The following is a 22871-nucleotide window of genomic DNA, read 5'->3' as shown; positions in this document are numbered from 1 at the left end:
GGCTGTCACCTGGGGGCGGGTAGCACTGCAGCAGCCTCAGAAGTTTGACTGATAGCCAGGGAGCCGGGACGAAATAGTACGTGTAATCCTGGAGATCTGTGGAGGCCGACGTCACGATCTGCAAAACAGCACAGGGGGATGAGACACCACGGGCAGGCGTGCTGAGAGCGTGAGGCACACTTGTCTGTGTCTGAAGGGCAGGAGCACAGGCGCCCAGGCCCCAGGAGGAGCCACTGCGCGATGACGCCCCTCCCCTGCAGGACACAAACCCTGGGCACCCGACCCCGAGAGCACAAGAGCGACGCTGCACTCAGTACGGAGTTCTCGGAGCCTAGACTGGGAAAGTGCATTCAACGCAGAAGGGAGGCCTTCAGTCATCAGCCCTGCACCCACACCGCCCCGAGCACAGGCCCCGCCGTGAGCTGCCCAGGCCCAAAAGCAAGCGGCCTCCCATCACGCTGCCACCCGCCTGTCCCACGCAGTCTGGGCAGGACAGACACCCCCTCAGCCTCCTGAACACGGGACTGTCCCTTAAGGCAGCACACGCCCACCAACACGCAGCCCAGCACCTCCCCACGTCCTGCGTCTGGGAGCTCGGAGCGGCTCCTGTCACAAAGCTCGCAGCGGCGAGCGACACTAGGTCATGAGTGACCTGGGACGCGGCCACTCCTGCAGTGGGTGAACTCCAAGCCGTGTAAAGCACTGACGGGACCAGCAGAAGCAGGTGCAGACGCACCGAGTGGTAGAAGGACCGCGCCATCGCATGGACACAGCCAGCCTTTCGAACACGTCTCATGCAGCTAACACCACACTTAGAGACAAGCTTACAGCCTTAAATGCACACAATGAAACAAATAGAGAAACAAAAGCATTGAATTCATCTCAAAGGTTCGGAAAGAGACCAGCAAATTAAGCCAAAGAAAGCAGAGAAAACAATAAAGACACAATAAGCAGAAAGTAATAAGGTAGAAAAATCAAAACAGGATCAACAGAGTCCAAAGAAATTCTTACACAGGATCACACCTGGTGAGATTAATTCTTACACAGGATCACACCTGGTGAGATTAATTCTTACACAGGATCACACCTGGTGAGATTAATTCTTACACAGGATCACACCTGGTGAGATTAATTCTTACACAGGATCACACCTGGTGAGATTAATTCTTGCACAGGATCACACCTGGTGAGATTAATTCTTACACAGGATCACACCTGGTGAGATTAATTCTTACACAGGATCACACCTGGTGAGATTAATTCTTACACAGGATCACACCTGACGAGATTAATTCTTACACAGGATCACACCTGACGAGATTAATTCTTACACAGGATCACACCTGGTGAGATTAATTCTTACACAGGATCACACCTGGTGAGATTAATTCTTACACAGGATCACACCTGGTGAGATTAATTCTTGCACAGGATCACACCTGGTGAGATTAATTCTTACACAGGATCACACCTGGTGAGATTAATTCTTACACAGGATCACACCTGGTGAGATTAATTCTTACACAGGATCACACCTGGTGAGATTAATTCTTACACAGGATCACACCTGGTGAGATTAATTCTTACACAGGATCACACCTGACGAGATTAATTCTTACACAGGATCACACCTGGTGAGATTAATTCTTACACAGGATCACACCTGACGAGATTAATTCTTACACAGCATCACACCTGGTGAGATTAATCAAGCAAAGAACGAAAAGGGCGAACACCCAGCGTCAAAATGGAGAAGGGAGGCCTCACCGTGAAGCCGGCACACAGAGTAACTTCCGGCCAACGTGTCTGAGTATTCACACAAGTTAGCAAATGTCAAGAACTGAATCTGAATTGAATGCATAATTAGAAGTTGTCTCACAAAGAAAACCCTAAATTCAAATGGCTTCATCAGTTAACCAATGATAAAAATGTTAGCAAAGACATAGAAAGGAATTTCCTTAATGTAGCAAAGAGAAGGAACACTGACAAAACCAGCCTAAGTCGTGCTTAACAGTGAAACATCGCAGACCTTCCCTTCGAGAGCAGAAACAAGACACCGATTATCTCTCATATTCAACACTGCAGTGGAGGTCGGGATTGGAGCCGTAAAGCAGAAAGTATAAACAAACATGGCCTGGGAAAGGGGAAAACTGCCATTGTCCACAGACCACATGACGGGGTACAGAGAAGGCCCAAAGCAATCCACGTATAAATTACCAAAATTAATAGGTGAGTTTGGCAAAATTGCCAACATCAAGGGCAATATACAGAAACCAACTGTGCAAACAAGCATTTTATACTATATTCTACTATCGTGTAATAACATTTTTAGGGTACCATTGAGAATAGCATCTTTTAAATAAAGTATATAAAGACAAGTTGAATAAAAAATAAAAGAACCTCTACTCGAGAAGTTGAAACATTTTTGAGAAAAATTAAAGACTAAGTAAATGGAGAGAAACACCATGGTCACAGATTGAAAATCTCAATACTACATAGATTTGAATTCTCCCAAAACTGACCTACAGACTAAAGGCAGCCCCAGTAGGATTCTGTTGAGTGGGGGAACACTGGCCCCACTAAACATCAAATTAGCCCGAAGTCACACCACTGGTGCAAAGATGTACAGAGAAACCAACGGAGTGCAGCACAGACCCGGCCGCTGGTGTGGGACCGAGGGCAGCGCAGAGTCTGCAGGGAGAAAGCGGCACCACACAGACACACCTGCCCCAGGTCGATCGTCAACCTGCACGCGAGCCCTCAGAACAGGGAACAACCTCAGACATTTACGGACACGAAGACATTAACCATGCGGGAAAGGATTAGTAAGTCTGACTATATTAAAATGTGGAATTTCTGATCACAGAAGACTTCATAAGAGACTGAAACGGCAAGTTACATAGCAGGACAAGATTTTTAAACACAGAGTAGGCTGAACTATACGAAGGTGGCATTTTTGTAGATCAATAATGATTAAAAGTTGGCAATTTTGTTTGGTTCAACCCAATCTAACCAACAAAGTGCTCATATCTACAGTATATAAAGGGGGCTTCCCTGGCGGTCCAGTGGATAAGACTCCTCACTTCCAGCACTTCCACTGCAGGGGGCCCGGGTTCGATCCCTGGTCGGGAACTAAGATCCCACACGCCACGTGACGTGACCAAAAAAATAAGTAAATATAAATGTAAAAATAAATACAAGGGGCTTCCCTGGTGGCGCAGTGGTTGGAAGTCCGCCTGCCGATGCAGGGGACACGGGTTCGTGCCCCAGTCTGGGAGGATCCCACATGCCGCGGAGCGGCTGGGCCCGTGAGCCATGGCCGCTGAGCCTGCGTGTCCGGAGCCTGTGCTCCGCAACAGGAGAGGCCACAACAGTGAGAGGCCCGCATACCAAAAACAAACAAACAAACAAATAAATAAATACAAAATTAAGGTAAATTAACAAAATAAAATAAGAACTTCTATAAAACAACAAAAAAGACAACGCCATGGGAAAATAGGTGAAAAGACTGAAGAGGCTCTTCACAAAAGAAGGTATTCAAAAAGCTAGCAGACGTGCAAAGCTGCCCCAGCTCGCAGATAAGCAGGAAAGCGTAGACCAGATCACAACGCGAGGTGGCCCCCGGCGCTGGGCAGGGGGCAGGCCCGTCACAGTCACCTCCAGGGGGATGGCTAAGTGCTGGACAAGACGAGGCACAGGCGGGTGGGGCACAGACCCTGCACGGCAGCAGGGATCAACCATCGGCACTCGAAACAATTCGCCAACTTCACATGTCGAGCAAAGCAAGCCAATCATAAAACAACATATACTGTGTGATCTTGTCACACAAAATTTAGTGCAGAGCTGAACGCAGTTTGAGGACGCTCCCTCCCTGTAGCGGGGCCAGGGGCTGAGCTGCTCTGCTCTGTGCACTTGGCCGCGCGAACAGGGCATTTCTGACAAAAAGGTCGAAAGAGAGGGAAGGGTAAGCTGTGAAAAAGTGAGAGAGTGGCATGGACATATATACACTACCAAACGTAAAACAGATAGCTAGTGGGAAGCAGCCGCATAGCACAGGGAGATCAGCTCGGTGCTTTGTGACCACCTAGAGGGGTGGGATAGGGAGGGTGGGAGGGAGGGAGACGCAAGAGGGAAGAGATATGGGAACATATGTATGTGTACAACTGATTCACTTTGTTATAAAGCAGAAACTAACACACCATTGTAAAGCAATTATACTCCAATAAAGATGTAAAAAAATATATATTAAAAACATTTAAAAAAACTTTTTTTAATTAAAAAAATTTTTTTAAAAAAAGGTCGAAAGAAAAGCCAATCAGCTATGAACCAAGACACATTTCCACCCCTGAACTTACAAAGTGACCCAAACATCTTGCATTCCAAAAAGTACATACATTAATTAGAGAAAATAACTAAGACCAAAACCCACCGAGTTCCGTTCCCCTCGACGGACTTACTCTGCTTAACCTGGAGACGGCCAGAGACACAGAGGTTTTAAACTCTTCCGGGTTCTTCTGTGCTAAGGTGGTGATGAGGCTGGCGGCGGCAGTCACCACACCCTGAGAGGAGACACACACACGTTTAGACGCCAAAGCTCCTGACGACACCCTCTCATTTTAAACTCCTTTTCTAAACAGAACTTTAAATTCAGAAGAGCAAACGCAGAGGCAGCCCAGGGCCACCTCGGGCCCACTCTGATCAGCTCCCAATGTGCTTAGAAAGCAAGGTGCACACTTGGTTGTTTTCTTGTTCTAGTGTCTCTCTGAAAACTGGGAAATCCAGCACCCCTCTAGCCCAGACCCTGCCTCAGCGAAGGCCAACGCGGGGCAGCGGCTCCGGGCCCCAGTCTCCCCCCCGCATCGCCTGCCTCTGCGCTCGCTGCCCCGATCTAGATCATTCCGGGTGGACACACCGTGTTCAGACTCACATCAATCTTTACAACCCCAAACTGAGATCGTGTAAAACAGCAACTGAAAAGCCCATTTTTCCCCATTTTGAAGGGTCGTCCAAGCCGTGTCTCTGCCCTCTGTCCTGAAAGCACCACCGGGCCTGGACGAGACCTGACCCTCCCCACGGAGGCCCGCGGAACCCTGGCCTCAGCACACGGGGACCTTCCACGCAGCCCAGGGGAGTCTCTATTGTCATCCTGGGACACTAGTATTTACTCCCAGTAACTCATGTCTCCTGGAGGGAGACGCTGGTTAGGTAGAGAAGGTCTCTTGCAAATATAAGAAAGAAAAGACAAAACGAATGACACCCATTGACAAAAACGGGTGTAAAGATGCAAACAAACCCCCTCGAATCATCAGTAATCCCTCCAGCCCCCCCCACCCCCACTCCCGAGCCCCTCCCCCACCCCCACTCCCGAGCCTGCGGGAGAAGGTGGCAGGGTTTCTGCAGCCGAGGCGGGGTCAGGTCCAGCACCACAGCCACCTCATCAGAGGCCACCGCTGTGCTGTTCTTTCGTCTTTCTGATGGAAACGCGAAAGCCACGCTAAAGAAACGGGTCTAACTGGCCTCACTGTCCACATCTCAGTGGGCGATAAGGGCCAAACACAGAGCTTTAACAAACTGGCGTTTGCAACACGCAGGGCAGAGTCTCTTTCACCGTGGCTTCTGAGTGTTTGGGACACAGCCTGCTTCCCCAGGAAGATTCACCTGCGGGATGAATCAGGAAACATTCTGACAGAAGTCAGTTGGGGCTGGTTGGCTCCCGAGGTGCAGCTTCTCACCTTCCCTGCGTGCCCGCAGGGTCTCTGCAGGAAGGCGGTGTGAGGAGAGGGCTGGGGGGCCCACGCAGCCGTGGCTCTGCAGGCCCCAGCCCCCAACCCCCGACCCGGGCCGCCTCCTCTCCCCCCTCGGGACACCGCTCGGGCCGCACACGACTAAGGGAGGGCCAGGCCTGGCGCAGGGCTCTGCACGTCACAGCCCTCCCGCCTCTTCCGCTGCTCTCGGAAGGGCCTGCTCCCTCTGGGTGGGCGAGTGACACTCTTCCTGAGGTTTCCTGACCTTGAGACCAAAGAAGCCAAATCTCACACCTTTGGTGGCAAAGTCAGGAGGTGTGCGACAAGAAGCCACAGCCCCGCGGAGGGCAGAGAGCAGGTGCAGAGAGCAGCAGAGGTGAAGGGAGAGCTGGCCGGTGGACGCGGCCTCACCCTGGGCTGGCTGAGACGCCCCTCCACCTCGCCCAACGCAAGCTGGGCTCCTGTGGCCTAGAACCACAAGGGCGCCAAGCAGTGCACCTGGCAACAGAGCCGGGTACGTGAAAATACAAAAGCGAACCCAACAGCCGGGCACAGAAGCGTCCAAGGAGGAGAGCCTCCCGGCCGGCGAGACACGGCTCCACCACCCTGGAAAGCGCTCGGTGTGGGCGTCGCTGGCCTTGGGCCTCGGCACCTGTCGGCATGTGGCTGCAGAAGGCTCCCCCGACAAGGCAGGAGTGATGACAACTCCTGGTAAAATGCCACGAACCATAGGCAATAACGCCTGCTCAGAGCACTGGGCCGCGTCCCCGCCACACCTGGGCTCTGGACGGCCCTGCCCCGGCCCTGCCTTGCCGTCGGCTCCGGGTTCAAGCCCGGACCTGTGTGAAGCCGTCCAACCTCTCTGAGCCTCAGTTTTCTCGTCTGCAAAACTGGAAAACGCCCCACGGCCTCCAGCCTGGCCGCCTGACTCCACGGCAGGGCCTGAACCCGAAGAGGTGGAGCATGGCCCGGCACGCGAGGCCCGCATGTGAACGCTGCGGCCCGAGGCCCCCGCCCCCGCAGCACGGCCTGCAGACGCCCCCTCCCCTCCGAGGAAGGGCTGCCCTATTCAGACTCGAACGTTCCTGGTAAGCGTGGGAAACGACGGAGGGCCAGCTCGCCGGGCAGCCCAACAGGCAAGCCGCCCAACCACCAGCTCTCGTCTCTGAGTCTACATATGCCGATGGGTTACTTTTCATTTAATCTTTAAGGGAAATTTCTCTTCTGGGAAACAATGGAGTAACCAGCTAATGTGCTAACACCTATCAGCTCAGCAGGAAATTCTGTGTGGAACCTCGATTCTCTCGTTTGTACAACGGGATTCCGGCAGGACAAGGCCACTCTGTCCAGCCTCATTTCCTACTCGGCCCCGCCTCCGGGTGTCAGCGTGGACAAGGGCCCATGACTCACGGCCAACCACAGCCAGCGAATCGCTCCGCATCTCCCTGCCCTGGCCTGCGACACGGGGAGGGCTCGGGCCCGGCTCGCGCACCAGCCATGTGCATCAGGCAGCCTGCACGCCAGAGCCTGGGGGGCTACAGGACAGCCCTCTGACAGCCTTACACAGGGTGAGGACAGGCACGCCTTGTGAAGCCCTCAGTGGACGCAGTGTTTCCAGAAGATGCTGGGCTGTGCCTTGTTCGTCCCTGCAGCCGGCAAGCTGGAGACCCTCCAACGCCTGGTGACAGGGTGAGCCAGAGACCCTGTCCAGTCCACCCTGTCCCCAGGGCAGGGGCTCCCGACCCCTAACCACAGGCGCTCCCAGGCTCGATGGACGGGTCGTGGACGTCGCCCCAAGCATCTCGGAAGTCACACACAGCTGCTCGCACCGCACTGGCCCGAAAGAGGCTGCTCCACGGGAGGGGCTGCACACTGGCCCAGAGGCACCTACCAAATGCTGGTCGTTCAGGAGGTGCACCACGCGGGACGTCCAGTCGCCCATGGGGACGAGGTCGGGAGACGTCCTGTACAAGCGCAGCAGGCACAGGGCGGCGCTCTGCTTCACGCTGTCCATGGTGTCTCTGCAAGACAGACAGCAGTCACTCCTGGGCACAGCGGCGAGCCCGGCCCAGAGCCCACGGACAACACCCCAGTCACCACAGAAGCAGAGGTGCACCCGTGCGGGGGCTGGAGGGACACTCGGGACAAGGCCGCGTCAAGCTCTCCACGCAGCAAGCTCAGGCCCACCTCTCGCGACGGGTCTTGGTGGGGACCACGCCTGCACAGTGACAGACAGCCGTCTGCTCGAGCGGCCACCTCCACGGACGTCGCCCCGAACACGGTGTACGGGAAGGGGTCCTGCCACCGCTAACCTGCTCCTCGCCGAAGCAGCAATTCCCAAGTGCTGTGCACAACCTCAGCTACGCAGGCTGAGAGCTAACGTTCCAATAACTAATAACTGAATTACAGTATTTTTTTTCATTTCTTTTTTAGTTATTTTTATTTTTGGCTGTGTTGGGTCTTTGTTGCTGCGCGCAGACTTTCTCTGGTTTCGGAGAGCGGGGGCTACCCTTCATTGCAGTGTGCGGGCTTCTTATTGTGGTGGCTTCTCTTGTCGCGGAGCATGGGCTCTAGGTGTGCGGGCTTCAGTAGTTGTGACAAGTGGGCTCAGTAGTTGTGGCTCGTGGGCTCTAGAGCACAGGCTCAGTAGTTGCGGTGCACAGGCTTAGTTGCTCCATGGCATGTGGGATCTTCCCGGACCAGGGCTCAAACCCGTGTCCCCTGCATTGGCAGGCGGATTCTTAACCACTACGCCACCAGGGAAGCCCCCAATAGCAGTATTTTTTAAGCTCACTTAATAACACAGAGTCCAAAGGGGAGAGTATCAGAGAGCCTTGCACGGCCATGGCGCCCCGTGTCCACCTAGAGATCTCCTCCCCTACACACCCGGCGGGCGCCTAGGGAACAACCGCAGCTACGCTGGGCAAGGGGCATCTGGAGGGTTCCTGTCCTGGTTTTCGTGCTGACCGAGGACAGAGACGGTCCCAACGCTGTTTACCCCTCCTCCTCCCAGACCCTAGCCAAACACTGCCATGCAGCCGGGCAAGCAGCAGGCCCACCGAGGAGCGTTCCAGAGGAGGCCATCAAAACACGTCTGAGAAGAACTGTCCACGCCCCCTAAGTGCTGACAGAAGCAGTGGGGTTCCCGTTCCGTGGAGGGAAGAGCAGGGTTTGGGGGCTGTCATTACCATTTACCTCCTTTTAGCTTTTTTGTTCCTAAATAACTCCCAACGGATATGACAAACCCCTAAACTACCCCCCATTCCATGCCAAAGAAAAATTACTTCAATAAAAATTTCTCTCTTGGATGTAAACCCTCCGGGGAGTAGGGGCAGACGCCTGTCCCTCTCTCTGGCCCCGCGCCGCGTGCTCCAGGAGCGGCGGGCAGCGGCAACCTCCAGGCCTCGCGGCCTCCTGGGTGTCTGCCGTCTGCGCCCACACACTGCGGCTGAAAGAGGCCGGCCGGTTTCTACTGCAGGGTCTACCAGCTGGCAGCCCACCCTACCCGTACAGCCACTGCTGGTGGGAACACCGGAGGACGGTGCGAAGCAAGGAGACCGCTGCCCCCTGAGCTTCAACTCTGTCTCCAGTCAAGGCCCAGAGCTCAGTCCCGGCCTGGAGGGCGCCCCATCGTCCCTCCCTCCCCGACCTCCCGGCTCTGCCCCGCCGCCCTCAGCCTTGCAGCTCCACGCCCAGGCACCTCCGTCCCCACAACTCCACTTTGAGTCTATTTGGTCGCTGGATTTCAAGCGTTGGTCATTTGTTTCAAGGAGGGCTCGCAGGTCCACACAACCTGAGCTTCTGGGGCGAGAGCGGCTGCCTGTGATGCTGACACTGAGAGAACGAGGCGGGCTCCCCGCACACCCCTCAGCAATCTTCCTGCTGCAGGCTCTCTTCTCCACCTTGGGCTCCGCCCCTCCAGGCTGTGTCTCAGCACACACCCTTCTGTGTCCTTTCAACCTGCAGTGCAATCCACCCTTTACTTCAGGGAAGTGTTCTGGAATTATCTGAACACTTTCAGAGATTACCTCTGTTTCACATTCCACTCATCCAACAGGTATTTACTGAGCGCTTACTATATACCAGGCATTGTCAAAATGCTAGAAAGAAGGCAACAGTCACAGTGAGCCAAAGCTCTGATCCCGGGGAACTTGCTTCTGAAAGCAGAGACCGGCAACCCGCAGCCAGGTTAGCTGTGCACCGGGCAGGGGCGGGGCTGCACGAGGGGGTCAGGACCCTGAGGCACAGCTGCCTCCTGACTGGCTCCAACCTCCAGCCCCACCTGCCCCTCTGGCCCACTCTGATCATACCACGTCTTTCTCCCACCTCGGTGACTTAATTCTCAGGGCACCCGCCAAGTTCTCTGCGTCTTCCGGTTCACAGGTGTGTAACGGTGTCACCTTGGTTCTCCACGTGCTTCCAATCAGCTCTGCCAGCCCTCCCCTGTGCTCGTGCTACTGTGCGTCCACCGCCTCTGAGCTCTCACATTCGGGACCGCTTTTTCCATCAGGCAGTTCCGTGACCTCTCTTCCAGCCTGGCTCCTCCGTCTGCCTCTGGTGTGACACCCCGGTGGCACTCCTCCAGGCCTGCAGCCACACACCCGACACTCCCCGGGCCTGTGGCCACCCTGCCACTGCACTGCTTCTTGCTCACGGCCAAGGTGCTCCGTCCTGCACAGCTGCCACCTCGGGCTGATCATTCTCTGTGCACCGTAGGGGGTCTAGCTGCATGCCTGGGCTCCACCCATGAGATGCCAGGAAAACACCCTTTGTGGTGACGACCGAACATGCTGGGGCAACACCACTCACTGAGAACCAGGCGTCTACACCCACGTGCTCTGGTGAGGCGTGGGTACGCTTCCCGACAGCCTCCCCGCCTCTCCACTGCGCTGTCTGAGGGTCGTTCCCACTCCCCCGCGGCCCCGTCCCCCACGGCCCCACCCCCCGCGGCCAGAGGAGCTGGAGTTGCCGAGTCCTGCTCCACCTGCTCGCTGGTTGTCCCACAGAACCCAGTCCCCTGAGTCCTGACGAGCCCCCTGGGCTGGGACCCTATTCAGCCAGCCGTGCTGCCCGGGTGTGGGCTCTGTGTCACCTTCGCAAGGTGCAGCGTGTCCTGGAACAGGAGGGGGGCCCGCCTCCGCCATGCCCCGTGGCCCAGCCCGGCACAGCGCTGTTGGAAACTCTTCCAGACCTGCCTGCTCAGCCCCACTCAGCTCCCCTCCAGATTGGAGAGGGTGGGGGTGTGGGGTGCTGGGAAGTCTCAGGATTGGGGTGTGTGAACGCTTCTGCGAAAGGGCGAGAAGGGGCCCCGTGCCCGCAGGACGGCCGCGCTCCCTCTGCCTGGACGGAAGGTTCACCTGGCCTCCCCGTCTCCCCACCACGTGAGACGTGAGATGGGGAGGTTAGCTCACTCCATAAATCCTTCAACAGTCACACAGCTGATCTGTTTAACGTGAGAGGTGGCCACACTCTCAGCAGCAGGGCACCGGACACATACCCGGCTACGAGGATTTTAGGGATCTCCCCCGCGAACGCCTCGGCCATCTCCCGGCTGCCCACGTTGGCGATGCAGTGCAGGGCCAGGCCCGTGAAGGTGGGGTTGCGGCTGCCCAAGTCGTTCTTGACGGCGTTGTTGACCAGGCGGATCAGCTCCGAGTTGGAGTTCACCAGCACCGAGATGAACAGGTAGCCCTGGGTTCCAGAGGGGCGAGAGAGCACAGCGCTCGTGACAAGCCGAGTGCCTCGGACACCAGGCAGACCTCGGACACCTCGGCCGCCAGCAAGCCCCAGCACCATCTCATCTGCTCGGGGCGCTGCGGCCGTCAGGCCACGGAGGACCAGCTGCCTTCTGCTGAAAATGCCAGTTCTGTCCCCGGATTCCGCTGTGAACGATTCTGTGGGACGAACCTAAGAGGCACTGTCCCCAGCGGCATCAGACACCTTGGTGCCCCCATCCCACTCACCCATCCATGGGCACCTGTGCTCAGCACGGCCTGAACAGGATGGAAAGGCCCCGCCTCAGCTGGAACGGGGCCGCTACGGCGATTTCCAGCAACCCGGCTGACTGCCGCTGTCCCCTCTCTCCACTCTGTCTCCAGGCCCCAGCTTCCGCTTACCACCAGGCCAAACTCCAGCCCCTTGTCACCCCCGCTGTCCACGCCCTCCCACGCAGGGACACGCTGACCTCTCAGCCCCCGTCGGTCTCAGGAGGAGCTCACTGCCTTCCCTTCCGCGTACGCGCCTTGACTGGGTGCTGCGGCTCTGTCTGCCCTGGCCCCCAGTGCACCCCTTGGCCTCAGTCTCAGCTCAGGATGCCCCCCGGAAGCCCTCCCTATTAGCCACCCGCTTCTCAGGGTCTGGAGGGTTCTACACGCCTCTTTCACTGGGCACTGCCCACAGCTCTATTCTCTGTGTACAGGGCTGTCTGATGCCATCTCCCCCCTGGAACAGAGCAGGGTCCACATCTGCTTATGGTCGTAAGTCCCCAGGGACCCCCAGCACACTGCTGGGTCCGTGGCAGACACTCGATAAATTCCTGTTGAGTAAATACCAATACTTAACAGAACTCCTGGGGCATCTAGGGTATTTTTTCACTTTCTGTAAGTTAAATTTTTGGACAACAGGAAAATGTTATTTTGTAACACTCAAGAAAACACACAAATCAGGTTACTCCAAGAGAATGCAGGGCTACAATCACAAAGCCTGGCGTGGGCAGGGCCCAGGCACTGGGCCAGCTGGGAGCAAGGCGAGGCCCGCCACCTGCGCTTGGCTCTTAAACCATGTGGGTGTGTGGGGCCTGGTTCAGAAACAGGCAGTGGCCGCAAGGGCCACTGGGTGAACTCATCTGTGACACGCGTCAGCAAGGCACTGAGGGGAAGGAAACGCTCTTCCCTGCCCTCTAAGGCGGACCCATGGGAAACGGCACCCCTCGCGTCGAACGGGGGTTTGGTGCAGCTCCCACCGGAAGCCACGGGAAACCCCCAGACTAGATGGAAGGTGCGGAGAAAGAGCAGGACACTAAACGACCACCTGCTGGGCAGAACCCCCGCCCCCGCGCACTCACGATCTGCTTCTCGGTGTATCTGTTGGAGCTGAGCAGGTTCACGGCCTCCATGTGCCCGAAGTCGATGTCGTGGCCCAGCAGGAAGATGAAGAGCAGCTTGCACACATACTTCTTCTTGCTGTAGCCGTCCAGGGCCTTGTCGCCTGCGGAAGGGAGGCGGGGCAGGGCAGAGGCAAGACAGCGGGGCGCGAGGGGCCGGCCTCCAGGAGGCGCTGCACGTGGGACTCCCTGACAGAGCAGCAGCCGGAACCCCTGCCTTCCCAGGACAGCCCCAGGGCCTCGTTCCCGCCGGCCACAACCCTGCCAGGGCCGCCCTGTCTTAACCAGCAACTTAATCTTTTAAACATGTTTACTAATTTAGGCAGGTGAACACATTCTAAATAATCTTTCATTACACCCAGTTTTAGAACAAATCACCCACCCTAAAAGTCACACATAAAAGGACCAGAAGGGCTTCTGTGTCTTCACCCTAATCACAGCGTGACTACGCCTCTCACAGGAGATCACAGCAAGGCACCTTCAAGACGTGTCGCTGGCAGAGTATAAGATGCCATTTTAAGAAGGACCACTAAACCCTGCCATTTTAAATACCAGAGGTTCTTATTTCCCCTGAGAAGTGTAAAACGCTCCTTAGCAGATTACAAAGAGGACAGCCAGAAAGGCTGCCGTCTTCCGAGCTGGGCATCACACTGACGCCACTGCCACACTGTCAAGGGCCAGACATGGGAGCCAGGAAGACAATGACAGCAACGCTCCTCACAGTGCGGGGTCAGGCCACTCGTGCTCCAGGGACAAGCGCTGGCCGGCATCAAAGCGCTGTCTAGAAGAAAGAGGCACCCCACCAAGATTCCCCAGGGTGACAGTGATCACGAGTCGGCCAGCCAGCTGGACACCTGGCACTGGGGAGCTCTGAGAAACCCTCCCTCCTTCTGAGCAGCAGACTGGCATATGATTCAATGACCAAACAACATAATGTCAGACCAGGTCTGGCTCCCACCCCCACCCCCACTCGCTCATCTGCCCGCTGCACCCGAGGAGCCCAGCTCTGTCACTTCCTGGCTGGGACCCGTCCCCGTCTCCGTGGGAGAGCATCTGCAGACACAGGACACGCAGCCCACGGCAAGCAGCAGCCCCCGTCTCCTACCCACCCGGCCACCCCTCAAGAACCAGCCTGAATTCCATCACCTCTGAAAGCCTCCTTTGACAAGCAAGCCAAGAGGGCCGCCCCCTCCTCTCACCCCCTGGAGAGTGGTCCCTGCCACTCAGAGCCCAGGGAACAGCCGGCCAGACTGCGTGCTGGATGCGGCCTGGAGGCCAAAGGGGCTCTTTCTCTGCTGCTTCAGGACATGGACCCAGCGTCCCTCCCACAGCCCTGCCCAACGCTGGGAGACTTACAGACGCACACACTTGAAAGCCAAGCACACAAGAAGGTGAGGGCCACAGCGCAGGCAAGAACAGTCAAGGGTCTCGGCCCCGGTGCTGCCGTGACACGGGATAAGAGCCAGTGTCTCTAGGGAAACGCGTCTGAGCCCTGGTGACCGAATCCTTCTGGAGGACTTTTAACTGTGATCCTTTTTCACCCTTTCTCTCACTGAGACTGGCGTTCAACCCTGACCCTAACCCTCAACGAGTATCTTCTTATGTTCAAAGAAGTAAAAAGACTAAGATGCCAAGGATGGACAAGGAGGGCGCCCCTGTCATCTTCTGGAGCTCAGTTAAAGCACGCCGCGGGCTGTGAGATGCTTCAGAACTGCTGGCACCAGGGTATTAACTCTTCCCTCCCCAGCATCCCCACAGACCTGGGGTGTCTTCTTCATTCTCATAGCACTTAACTGAATTCAATTGTTAAAAAAGGGAAACGCAGATTAAAACCACAGTCAGGTGTCGCTGCACACCCACTAGAAACACCAAGATTTAAAAGATTAACCATACCACGTGCTGGTAAGAACGTGGAGGGACTGGGAACTCACACACGGCTGGCGGGGGCACAAAATGATGCAGCCACTCTGGAAAACGTGTGGCAGGTTCTTAAAAGGTTAAACATCCACCTTCCACGTGGCCCGGCCACTCCATCCCCAGGTACCTTCCCAATGGGAACGACACCAGGCGTCCACACAAGTCCCGCACACCAGGACTCACAGCAGCTCCACGCCTAGCCGACAGCACAGGAACAAACCCAGACGCCCACCCTGGTGAGCCAGCGCACCGTGAGGCAACCCACCACGACGCGGGCAAACCCCAAACGCAAACGTAAGTCACAGCAAGCAGACACCAGAGGCCTCACACTGCCTGATTCCCTTCATGTGAAATATCTAGGAAGAGCAGATGTGCGGTGACAGAAGGAAGACCAGGGGCTGCTGGGGGCTGGGAAGGGTGTTAGGTGCAAAGGGACACGAGGGAACATTTTGGGGGGTGGGAATGTTCTCTGTTGTGTCTGTGGGGGTGGGTGCACGAACACGTGCATTTTTGCCAAAATTCAAAGCGCACGCTTAAAACAAGTGAACTTTATTGTGAGCAAACTGTATCTCAGAAAACCAATTTTTTAAAAATTACTCTGTCAAAACATCCCAGGAAAAAAAGAAGAGCAAAAGATGAAAGAAGACGGGCAAGGGGCTTCCCTGGTGGCGCAGTGGTTAAGAATCCACCTGCCAATGAAGGAGACACGGGTTCGAGCCCTGGTCTGGGAGGATCCCACATGCCGCGAAGCAGCTGGGCCTGTGCGCCACAACTACCGAGCCTGCGCTCTAGAGCCCGCGAGCCACAACTACTGAGCCCATGAGCCGCAACTACTGAAGCCCGCACGCCTAGAGCCCGTGCTCCGCAACAAGAGGAACCACCTCGATGAGAAGCCCACGCACTGCAGAAAAGAGTGGCCCCCACTCGCCACAACTAAAGAAAGCCTGTGCGCAGCAACGAAGACCCAACGCAGCCAAAACTAAATAAATAAATTTATTTTAAAAAAAAAAAAAGAACACGGGCAAAATGACGGCAAGTGGTAAAGCCAGGTGACGGCCGCCAGGCGGGGAAGGGAACAGCGCCCCCCCATACGTATACGTTCGCGTTCCCTCGATCAAATGGGGTGGCTTTTTCAAGTCTTTCTTTACCTGTAAAAACATACATTCTTTACAGAAACGCTTTTTATTCATCTTTCTACCCCTGGCACCTGGGATTGAGTGAGCGCCCAGCAGTGAATGAGCAAATGAGCGTGTGTTACCTGGTAAACCTCCGAAGGCCACCAGCCAGAAGACGTTTTCCCACCTCTGGGCAGGACAACACAACAGCTGTTTTCTAGAGGTTCCAAGGTTGAGGGCAGGCCCACTGCAGCCCTAACGACCTCCCATTCGGTGGCTTCCACAAGCAGGCTGGCGGGTGTGCAGGGCAGGGCAGGGTGGGCGCCCCACCTACAAGGGGCTCTGGGCCTGCCCGGGGAGACGAGCTTAGGCGAGGAGGTGGCGCCACGCCCTCCCTCAGTGGTCGACAGCGCACGTGAGGGCACGGCCCGGCTCTGTCAAGGGCAAGGCTTTCACACGGGCACTGCCCTGAGGCCCCGGGCCCTGCCCGAGCATCACCACCTCTGTGTGTCTGCCGCCAAGGACTCCACCAGACGCCATGGCCACCGGCAGCCTGTACACTCACCTGCACGCCCACCTCACCTTTCCTCCATCTGCGTCCAGGACCATTTGTCTCTGGCCCGAAGCACATCCTTTAGACTCTCCTTCAGCACAGGACTTCTGATGGGAAACTCTCCTTTTTTGTCTGGCAAAGGTCTTTTTTAGCTTCATTCTTTTTTTTCTTCTTTTTTTTTTGCAGTACGCGGGCCTCTCACTGTTGTGGCCTCTCCCGTTGCGGAGCACAGGCTCCGGACACGCAGGCTCAGCAGCCATGGCTCACGGGCCCAGCCGCTCCGCGGCATGTGGGATCTTCCCGGACCGGGGCACGAACCCGTGTCCCCTGCATCGGCAGGCGGACTCTCAACCACTGCGCCACCAGGGAAGCCCCTTAGCTTCATTCTTAAAGGACACTGTTAGCCAGCTGCTACTGTCCAGCACTTTGGGACCATCCTCCGCTCCGCTGCCCCTCGTCCCTCTGACAAGTCGGCTTCCACGAGGACCCTGTGAAGACGGCCCATCTCTTCCCCCTCTGGCAACTTCAAAGATTTCCTGTCTTGGGTTTCTGCATTTTCACAATAGTGTGTCTAGGTGTAGATTTCATCTTATTTATTTATTGTAACTGTGTTTATTGAGTCTGAGGTTTAGTGCATTTCATGAATTCTGGAAAGTTCTGTCACACCAGCTCCCCCTTCCTCCCAGGAGGTCACTTAACCCTGCAGGCCTTTGAACCGCACGCCTGTGTCTCTCACCCACCCTGCTGCTTTGCATTCAGGACGGGCTGTTTCCTTACCCATCTTTCAGAACGTGCCTGTGGCTATATCCACCCGAGTTCTTCATTTTAGTTCTGCATCTTTCGGTTCTAGAATTTCCATTTGGTCTTATTTCAAAATCTGCTATGTCACTTTTTATACTTCCCAAGCTTCCCACTGAAATTTTCAAGTTCGTCTTTTATTTCTTTAAAAACAGTAAACCTAGTTCTTCATTGTCATCTGAATCTGGTCTCGGAGGCCTCTGTGATTCTGTTTCTGTTTTCTCTGCTGGTTCTCGCTGTGCAGTCTTGATTCTTTGTGTGCCTGATGATCTGTGACTAGGTGCTGGACACCATCCTTGAGAAGTTACCTGGAGGAATCACTCAGCCTGTGATGGTAACCTCTTCCTCCAGAGGACTGCGTGTGAAGTCCCGCTGCAGGCCTGGGGCAGGACGGGCTCACTCCGGGTCACTCCTGCCCTAAGGGCAGCCACCTTTAGGGCCTCAGTTTAAAATGGAAGAAGGCCTCGCACTGGGGGCTCTGGGATGACCCTCCTCCTAGACCCCAGCTGCTCAGCCTCAGCACTGGGCCTCCTCAGGCCAGGGGGTTCTGGGGGGCTCTCCTCTGTGCAGTGGGGTGTCCGGCGGCCTCCCTGGCCTCCACCCACTAGATGGCAGCAGCACGCCCATCCCCAGTCCCGACGGCCTTTGTCCCCTGGGGGCAAAATCACCCTGACTGACAACCGCCCCTCTAGACACTGAAGGTCACCCAAACCAGGCTCTGTTTCAGGGCTGCTCCTCTGGGGTTAGCAAACTCCCTCCCGGCACAGAGAGATGAGTGCTCTGCTTGCTTTCATGGGCCAGGAGTTCTCTTCTCTTCTTGCTCTATGATGCTTTCAAGATTTTTTTAATACTGGGTCTCTTTTTAAGCCGCTTCCAGTGGAAGAGTTGGTTGAGCTGTGCGCTAGCCGATGTGGCGGCTTCGGCCACATGGGGCTACTGAGTACTTGGCCTGCACTGGTCTGAACTGAATGTGTTCCACGTGGGACGTTCCAAAGACTGGGCATGAAAAACATGTACAACATCTCAATAACCTTTGCTACTGACTACATGCTGCAATGATAATATTTTAGGTACACTAAATCAAATAAAATATATTAAATTTAGCTTCATCTGCTTCTTCTTACTCTTTTTTAACGTGGCTACCAGCAAACTGAGAATTCAGCACGTGCCTGCGTTTCCGGTGGACAGCACGGATGGAGAAGTGCGAGTGCAGCCCCCAGAGCACATACTCCTGAGAACAAGGAGTAGGTTTTCCCTTGTCTGCTGCCACTCAGGGCACACACGCTCCATAAACGCTAACTGGTTAACAGAGAAGAGCGAGCCTCCTTCCCTGCCCAGAAGGGCTCAGCTGAGACAGGCTCGGGGGCAGGAGAAACTACAGAAGTCTTGTTTGTCCCCAAATATTTAAAGACAGTTTGAAGATTCACCCTCTTCTAACCACATGGGGAACATCTCTTAGGCACTGCGTTCCTCCCCAGGAATGCGCCTGTGTTTCCACACACACGCACACAGTTGCAGCAGCAGACATCATCCGCCCCTTCGACGAAGGCCTGGAGGTGCCAGGAGTGGGTCAGCTCTGTCGGGGTCAGGATCTGCCTTCCTCGGCTTACGAGCCATGGCCAAGCGACGTCCCCAGCCCATGCCAGACCCTCTACCAGACAGTCTGCACTCCGAAGCTCCCTCGAGGGCTAGTGACAACGCTGACGGACCAACACCTCTATCTGCGGCCTCCTCTGCCCCCAGCCAACCTGCTTCCTCTGTTTATAATCCGCGGTGTCACTCTCTAGTCGATCTTCTGTCCTCCAACCCCATCACAGGGTCTGCTTCACAGAGAACCCAGCCTGAGGCCATCAGCACCCCATTTAAAGGCGCAGAGGGGTAAGTCACTCAACAGGGTAACCCAGCTAGTAACTGGCTATCAGAGCAAGTGCGAGCTGGGGGTAGTCAGGGCAGCCTAGCTCTCATCACCACATTATACGCTCCCTTTTAGGAAGTAGTGGACGTTCCAGACCCCTCATCAGAGAAGATATACAGACGGCAAATGAACACATGAAAGAATGCTCCACATCACGTGTCATCAGGGAAACGCATATGATGAAACAGTAACGAGATACCTCTACACACTATCGCAGCAGCTCAGATCCAGACACTGACAACACCAAATGCAGTGAGGACGTGGGGCACAGGGACCCTCACCCGGCTCCGGTGGGGATGCGGATGGTGCAGCCACTGTGGGGGACAACTGGGCGGTTTCTTACAAAACTACACATACCCTCACCACGTGATGGGCAATCACGCTCCTTGGTATTTACCCAAAGGAGCTGAAAACTTATGTCCACACTAAAACCTGCACACTGATGTTTTTAGCAATTTTATTCATAATTGCCAAAACCTGAGAACAACCAAGACGTCCTTCAATAGGTGGATGGATAAAGAAACTGGTACATTGGACGGTGGCATATTATCCAGCTAAAAAGAAATGAGCTGTCAGGCCACTAAAAGACATGAAGGAACCTTAAATGTGTATAACTAAGTGAAAGAAGGCAACGGGGAAAGGCCATATAACCACATGCTGCGAACTCTATGACATTCTGGAAAAGGCAAAACTACCACGACAGTAAAGAGATTAGTGGTTGCCAGGGGTCGAAGGGAGGGAGAGATGAATAGGAGAGCAAAGAGGATCCTTAGGGCAGTGAAAGCGCTCTGTGTGAGGCTACAACGCTGGGCGCTGTCAGCATACATGCGTCCGTCCACACGCACAGAATGCACAAGAACGAACCCTAACGTGAGGTGTCGATCTGGGCTGGCGATGGCGTGCCCACGCAGGTTCGCTGTGACCAATGAACCGCTCTGGTAGGGAAGCAGATAATGGGGAGGCTGTGCCTGTGTGGGGACAGGACGGGTACAAGAAATCTCTGTACCTTCCTCTCAGTTTTGCTGGGAACCTAGAACTGCTCTACAAAAAGTTAAGTCTAAATTTTAAAAAAATTTTTAAGCAATGAAAGTTATAGACAACCCCTCACACACACACACACACACACACACACACACACACACAATACATATAGCCAAACCATTTCACATACAATTTCAGAGTTTCGCAGGCCTTAGCGGATCCTGGGCCTGGCTAACAGTAAAGCACAGCGCCTTCCGAGGGCTCGGCAGGGCATATATGTTGGTAACAACTCAAATCCCACGCGTGTTCGCATCATCTGATCACACAGGACGTCCATGCTCAAACCCTGAAAAAGCTCCGACCCCAGGAAATCCTGTCTTCTGCTGCCCCCAGTTCCCTGGGTCTCGGTCCTGGCTCCCTCCTCTACTCATTTTTTCTGGGCAATTTCAGCCACTCCCGTGGCTAATGTCTGCTCAGAGACTTGAACGAGGTCTCAAATCTGTGAAACTCAACTGAAAAATTAAGGCTTAAGGGATTAACCGGTCTTTCATAAACATGTCCCGAGACTGAAAATCTACCCTTGACAATTCCTCCAAATGAGGATGCTCAGGGGAGGTGTCCGCCCCAAAACCTGGCTCGCAGAGAGGCTGTCTCCCTGAGTGGATTAGACAACATGGTGCGTTATTCACTAACGCAGAGGAAGACACGTCCACGTTGGAAGAGCTCAGGTGACCGTGCAGGACTTCTACGCAGAGCAGTTCCCCACCCGAGACGCACACTCTGCATCAGGTCCACTGACTCACGTGCTCCTGCACCCTGTGGAGCAGAGTCCAGGGCCGGGGGTGGGGAGACAGCTGCTCTAGACAAGCATCCTTCCAGCTCCAGGAAAAGGCTGGTCACAGGAGGGGACCCGCTATCTGATCAATTCTACACAAACCATCAAACGACTCCAGAATAACCACTGGCTTGACTTTAAACACCAACAAAGCCAGGACAGTAACTGCACTGAGACCTTAACTTTGGTTTGAAGTGAAAAAAAATAAAGATGAGATTAAGTCCCTACTTTATAAAATTTACAAAAGAACATCTCATGACAAAGATTAAACACTTACCTTTAAACTTTGATCTAATGTTTGCCAGCTCTTTGTTTATTCTCTTTATTTCTGCTTCTTTACTTTTGCCTAAAAAAAGAGAACACAAATGCATCTTGCTTTAACTGATCTCTAAACAAACACCCACTCCCTAACAAAACTGATACATCAGAATTAAACGCAGCATCAGGGCTCTTAGGAGCGCAAGGAAAGAAGCAACCGGCCTCCACCTGAAGCCAGGCAGGAGGTGGGTGAGGCAGAAGCCGGGCTCTGACACAGTCTGGTGCGGCTGCTCCCCATCAGGACCGGCAAGTCCACGAAGCCCCCAGGAGAGAGGGGAGTTGCCACCCCACGTCACATGTTCAGCTCTGCCTTTTCGCCACCGTCCTGGACCTGGAAACTCTCAAAGCAGTGCTAGCTATCATCAGCAGCTAGTAGTTTACTCCTAAAATTGACTTTTACTGCCACAGATAATTCTAAAAATTATAAAGGTTTAACTACTGTAGGCTTCGAATTTTCTTTCTTTATGAAATGCACCAACCTACAAAATCTGATAGGTCCACTTTTACAACATCCAATGAAGTTTGGGAATCATCCAATATATTAAAAAAGGATGGAAGGTACATTAAAGAAATACATGACAGTCCCACTTCGCCTACATCCTGCAGCTAGTGCTAAATCGGCCCTCCTTCAACAAGCGTCGGCACGTGCGTTCAGCTTCAGCCCACCTTGACTAGGTGTGGAAACAGGCCTAGAGAGCAGAGACGATTCTTCCAGGGCCACACATCTTAACAAGTACTGTAAAAATATAAGAAGCTGTTCGTCACACAGGGCAGGTGAGTTGTAAGTTCACACTTGAGTAAATTTCCATCGCTTCTGGAAAGCAGGAATTAAGTTCACTATTAAAGGCCCTCCCCAGGCTAGTCCCTGGCTCGGTGACTCTACTCCCAGGGGAAGGAAAGGCTGCCACAGCAACCACCCGCACTGGAGCACTGCCAGGCTGGGGCCTCACAGGTGCCCACACGCTGGGCTCACCAGGCCGTCCTGCAGACTCGCTGCCCACCCGCCCAGCCTCCGTCACTGCCACACTGGAGCTTATCTCACCTCGCAGTGAGGCAGCCTCCCACTCCCCAGGGCACTCCCACAACGCCAGTTATCTTTCACGACTAACTCGCTAATAAACAGGGTTTAACATCTGCCTGAGTGTAATGGAACCCTCCTTTGAGCCACTCCTACCCTAGAAAGCCCCTGGCCCAGACAGGGCACAGAGGCAGGCTACCCCCCACGTGCTGTTCAAGGTGCCAGGACTTAGGTTAAAACAACACATCCTGCCCTCAGGAGCTGCCGTTCCAAGTGGGGGGGAGGGGAGGTTGCAGAACTTTAACAAAACAAGCCCAGCAGGCGGATCTGGGGAACCAGGGGGGATCAGGGGGTCAGGGAGGGGATCCTGACCCTCCTTCTCAGCCCTGAGTGCACTGCGGGGAGGCAGCTCCCAGCTGTGCCAGCTTCCCCATCTGGAAGAGGTGCCCCGAGAACCCAAGGGGGCACCACGTAGAGCAGCGGGCCGGATGCCCCGGAGCGGTGGGTTAAGGGCAAATTTTTTCTTAAGTTTTCCTGAAAAAGTAACACCTTTGCTGAAGTAGGCTTTTCTGACC

At 54.8% G+C, this 22871-nt stretch overlaps 1 protein-coding gene across 3 annotated transcripts in view; it reads right to left on the bottom strand.

Annotated features, from left to right (window-relative positions):
• The window catches only part of AP2A2 (adaptor related protein complex 2 subunit alpha 2), a 64153-nt gene that overhangs the window by 17753 nt on the left and 23529 nt on the right, over positions 1–22871 (bottom strand). For 2 of the 3 annotated variants that reach the window (XM_079928621.1, XM_079928622.1), the window contains exons 2-7: positions 21238–21306; positions 12808–12950; positions 11242–11435; positions 7636–7765; positions 4458–4559; positions 10–118 (exon numbers count right to left, since the gene is read on the bottom strand). In XM_079928621.1, the coding sequence (XP_079784747.1) occupies positions 10–118; positions 4458–4559; positions 7636–7765; positions 11242–11435; positions 12808–12950; positions 21238–21306 (747 nt within the window). Of the gene's footprint in view, positions 1–9; positions 119–4429; positions 4560–7635; positions 7766–11241; positions 11436–12807; positions 12951–21237; positions 21307–22871 lie in introns of all 3 variants that reach the window. The other variant, XM_079928623.1, reaches the window with a different exon arrangement.

Source organism: Stenella coeruleoalba (genome assembly GCF_951394435.1).
Source record: "Stenella coeruleoalba genome assembly, chromosome: 8".
Classification (NCBI taxonomy): domain Eukaryota; kingdom Metazoa; phylum Chordata; class Mammalia; order Artiodactyla; family Delphinidae; genus Stenella; species Stenella coeruleoalba.
This window is presented reverse-complemented; position numbering and strand designations above follow the sequence as displayed.